General features: G+C 41.2%; 1 protein-coding gene and 1 pseudogene across 1 annotated transcript in view; both read right to left on the bottom strand.

Annotated features, from left to right (window-relative positions):
• Positions 1-1,643: 1,643 nt before the first annotated feature.
• LOC138048764 (craniofacial development protein 2-like) lies at positions 1,644-2,221 on the bottom strand (annotated as a pseudogene).
• A 1,611-nt stretch (positions 2,222-3,832) lies between these two features.
• LOC138049063 (histidine N-acetyltransferase-like) overlaps positions 3,833-5,000 on the bottom strand; it is a 1,649-nt gene continuing 481 nt past the window's right edge. The window contains exon 1 of the mRNA XM_068895175.1: positions 3,833-5,000. This exon is cut by the window's right edge and continues 481 nt beyond it. Within this exon, the coding sequence (XP_068751276.1) occupies positions 4,420-5,000 (581 nt within the window). The 3' untranslated portion in view covers positions 3,833-4,419.

Here is a 5,000-nt window from a genome sequence, read left to right as displayed (position 1 = left end):
AGATTGTTATCTCAGACTTAGAACAAGGAGTTCAAAAACACGTCTATAAGAACAAGGAGTTAAGACGAAAGAAGTCGGAAGTTTAGCTTGTACAAAACTGGGATTTGAATGTCAGAACATATGTGAATAAGCAACGTTTGGATGCAACGCCCTACGTAGTGTGCGTAAGGCCAGTCACAACATATGGTAAACAGGTTCGCAAGGCCTGTGCCTGTGATATCCATGATAACAAACCGTGTTCTGTATTGGAAAGTTGTATGTTGTTTGTGCTCTTCTTCGAAGTGCATTGACCTGTCTATACGAAAACAAAACTTCCAGATATTTCAACCTAAGCCAACAAACACTGGAGGAATACTTTGCTTCAGTGTTTTCACATATCAATAAATCAAATCGGGACATTTACTGATGAAATACCGCCAGGAAGGGAATTGAGAAAAATATCCTGCTACACGTACTTTCAAAAGGTTTAAACATTAACTGAACAATGACATTTTTTAGAAATATATATTCTTATAGCTTGAAAAGTGATGTCGACAAGATAAGACATGCACTTCGGACCAGATTTTATACGTATGACACCTAAAGTGTTTATAGTAAAAACAACAACAAATGACAAACGTCCTTCGCCCGAGAATAAGAGAAAAGGTAAGTCATTCCAGTTTTGTTTTCCTATGTTTCTCAAACTTTTTTTACGAGAGCCATCACCATGTCTGATTGTTGTTTCATTTGCTGTAGTTACATAATTGGCATCATCTGCCTTTGCTGCTGCAGTAATTGGTTGATTCTCTGCGAACTCTGTTCCTGTTTCATCTTTTGTAGCTCCAACTCTTTCTTCCTTAATGCAAAGTCTCGGTCTGATTTCCCTTGAAACTCTCTCATACAACCTCACCCTCTTCTAAACCCAGCCTGTTCTTCTCTGAGTGTTGAATCGATAGCGTTTTCAATGTGCTTAAGCAGTATACTGCAAAATATCTTACTTGGTACAGAGAGTAGGTTAATTCCCCTCCAATTATCACAGTTGCCGAGATCGCCTTTCTTTGGAAGCGTGAATATAAGGCCTTTGGTCCAGTCATTTGGAATAACTTCTTGTTCCCAAATCTTTGAGAAGAGGTCCGTTAAAAACCTAGATGCTGTATTAATGTCCGCTTTAAACAACTCAGCTTGAAGTGAATCAATTCCTGGGGCTTTTCCGTTTTTCATGTTTTCAATTGCCGAGCGAACCTCTGCTGTGCCTGGGGGCTGGTGCCTATATCAAGATATGATTCAGAAGGTGGTGGATCTGCTGGTTCCTCTGGGTCTGGCCGGTTAAGGACTTCTTCAAAGTGTTGCACCCACCTAGCAGCTTGCTCCCTTTCTGTTGTTATCATCTGTCCCTGCTTGTCTTTTACTGGCATGCTGTGATTGGTGATGTTGCCACAAAGTTGCTTAGTGATCTTGTAAACTCTTCCAAAATCTTTCTTCTCTGCTGCTTCCTCAGCTTCGCTAGCCAGCTTCTTGATGAAGTTCCTCTTGTCCTTTCTTGCACTCCGCTTGACTTCCCTATCTCTGATCTTATACTCCTTTGTCGTTCAATCTGCCTTGAAGATTTAGCATTCAACAACTTCTCCTTTGTCTTCCTCCTAACTTCTAATTTGGCCCAAGTTTCAGCTGATAACCATTTCTTGGTCTTCTTTTTCTTAAAGCCAACAGTTTTCTTTGCAGCATCAGCATACGACTCCTTGAATCGATTCCACGAACACTCCACTGGGTCCTGATCTATTTCATCCTCAAGATCGGCGAGTGCAGCAAACCAGTTCTTAAGCTCAATGCTGAAGTTTCTTCTGACCTCTTGCGATTTCAATCTGTTGATGTCATACACTCTCCTGCGTTGTTTATTGGAGTCTACAGCCATAAGCTTAAGCTTAATTTTGGCAAATAACATGTAGTGATCACTGCTTACATCTGCACCCCGATATACTTTTACATCCAGAAGGGATCTCCTCCACTTCTTGTTGATTATAACGTTGTCGATCTGATTGATTGTACGACCGTCGGGGGATTTCCAGGTCAGTTTGTGAATGATCTTGTGGGGGAAGATTGTACCCCCTATTATACAGTTATTGTTCAAACAAAAATCAACCAGCCTTTCTCCATTGTCATTAATACTCCCACAGCCATGCTTTCCCACAGCAGCTTCGCAGTTGCTGTTGTCCAGGCCAACTTTAGCATTAATATCTCCCATTATCAGCAGCAAGTCATGTTGAGGGACTCTGGATACTTCATACTGGAGCTGTTCATACCATTCGTCTTTTACCTCATCCTCTGCCTCGTTAGTAGGGGCATAACATTGTAGTATAGTAAGCTTACAATATTTGGAATGGAACCTTGCTCTGATGATTCTATCGCTGACAGGTTCCCATTCAATGAGGGTCTTTTCTATACTTCTGTTGATGATAAGGGCAACACCGTTTGCATGTGCATTTTCCTTCCCAGAAAACAAAATTGTAAAGCCATCACTTGTCTTCTTCCTTCCTGCGCCAGTCCATCTACATTCACTAACACCAAGGATGTCCAGGTCATATCTTTCCATCTCCTTTGTAACCTGTGCCGTCTTACCAGTTTCAAACATTGTGCGGACGTTCCATGTCGCAAGTCGTACCATCGTTTTGGGCCCAAGAAAATTCCTCCTTGAGATCATAGCTTCCCGTGATGGGTTTCCACTAGGAGCTGTCATACTGCCAAGCTCTGGAGCTTGGCTTGAAATTTCCATAGGACTCTGCGGATTTGAATTCATAGTTGCGGTTTCTGTAACTTGATGGTTTTTACGGGGTGGGGTTGTTAGCCCCACGCCCAACCCCCAACCTTGAGGGCCAGTGGTTTTCTGTAGGGGTTTTCCTTCCCTTAGCACACAGGTTCCGGTTATGTAGAGGCGCCGGACACTCGCCTCTCGCCGCTGTCACTCGGCTGCCGAAGCATTCCCAATGAAATACTAAGTGAGCTTTCACGGTAAAACATGATATCTTCACACGTGAAGATAACGTGTTATTTTCACACGTGAAAAGATCGTTGTTGCTATGGTTACATAAGAAAATCGCGCTTTTCGTGAAATGATTTAGTATTTCATTGGTGTTTATATAATAAATAGAATATTACATGGCCGCTTGGAGACACGAAATTTCTGCTCTCGCGTTGAAAAATATTTCCTGAGTAAGTGCAGCGAACTCGTGAAGTATAAGTTTCAACACTCAAAGAGAAATTTCGTATCTCCGCTCGGCCATATAATTCCTCTATTTATTATACAGAAACCAAATTTAATCAAAATAACTCACATGAAATCTTTGATTGGTTTTTGAGGAGAGAGAAAAACCGGGATACCTAGAGAAGAACCACTCAGAGCAGAGCTGAGAACCAACAAACTCAACCCACGTATCAATCACACTGCAGCTGCAAATTGAACCTGGACTACATTGGTGGGAGGTGAGTGCCCTCTCCACTATGCCAGCTCTGCTGCCTTCTCTATTTTCGAATTCCCCATAATACACTTTGTTTCCCCTACCCCCCCCACCCCCTCTCCCAAATTTTGCATGCATAAACTGTTGTTTTCAAGTGCTCTTGGGAACATGCAGTGTTTCCAAGAGCATTTGAATGGTTTATGCAAAATTTGAGAGGCAAACAGAGTGTGTTATGGGGATTTCGAGAATAGAGACTGGGCAAAACAACATGCATAAACTGTTGTTTTCAAGTGCTCTTGGGAACATGCAGTGTTTCCAAGAGCATTTGAATGGTTTATGCAAAATTTGAGAGGCAAACAGGGTGTGTTATGGGGATTTCGAGAATAGAGACTGGGCAAAACAACATGCATTTTAGTTTATTCCTCTCAACAATGCTTTTAACAGTACGTCACGTAATACACCAAACAATAATATTCAATCCAACAGACACAATGAGATAAAGATAAATATTTATGGCCTGCAGTATCAAAAAGACCCCAAAACCAAATTAACTTCTTTCAGAAGATTCTAGCACTAGGGACAAGAAAACAAACATGGCTCCTATCAGTTGTTCAGTTACTTTGCTCTACCAATTTTGAACCATAAACCCAACCAAGGTCTTGGCATGCTAACCAAGGTAAATAGCTTTGCCATCTAGGATTTTCCCAGAGCTGGAATCTTTTCACCTCCATGTCCTAAACAGCTCTTTACAAATTGGATCTACGTAGTCTCCAAGGCGATGTATAGTAGGTCTTCCTCAATAGGACCTCAAAAAGTAACCCGTACACGAGTATTAGTACAAATGTTTTTGTCAGAACTTTCATCTTGACTCTTAATTAAGACACCAGGGGCTGTGCCCTACATGTATATTGAACCGAAAATCATTAAGTGGCATTCGTTATAAGCAGTTTCATGATTTGTGTTCCTCGCATTAATAAACATGGCAACTTTAAATGTGACTAGAAATGTCTCTTTCCTTAACTTCGTTAATGTATACAGTTGTCAAGTTTATGCCCTCATCTGATCTAATATGCAGAAGTTCAGATAACAATTTTCTCGCACTTTTTGTGAATCTTTGGTCGTTAACACAGGCGAACGAGAATTCCCTTTGATTGACCTCGCAGGCGCGTTTTAAATGGTGAACAAGATGAGCTTGATATAACAATGGGTCGTTGCTATAAATAGTAACACTCCATAAGGAAAACTTCACGCGATGGGACAGTACACCAATACTGAAAGATTTCGGAGAAAGTCCATCGGCACATTTCTCGATTGCAAAGTGCAATAAATCATTTTCCTGGATCAAGAAATCAATATTTGACCTTAACGGCTCAAATGGAAATTGAGTCGCGATGACCACATTGCCGGGGAACAAATTGTCGCTTTCCAGTGGAAAGATTACATCGCAAATGTATTCCTTCGTGCATGACTCAATTTCCGCCGAATCGATGTCGACAATTTGCTTCGATCGTTGAGTCGAATTGGCGATAACGCAACTTAAAATATCTTTCTCAAGAATGATTTTATATT

The sequence above is a fragment of the Montipora capricornis genome, chromosome 5, assembly GCF_036669925.1.
Source record: "Montipora capricornis isolate CH-2021 chromosome 5, ASM3666992v2, whole genome shotgun sequence".
Classification (NCBI taxonomy): domain Eukaryota; kingdom Metazoa; phylum Cnidaria; class Anthozoa; order Scleractinia; family Acroporidae; genus Montipora; species Montipora capricornis.
This window is presented reverse-complemented; position numbering and strand designations above follow the sequence as displayed.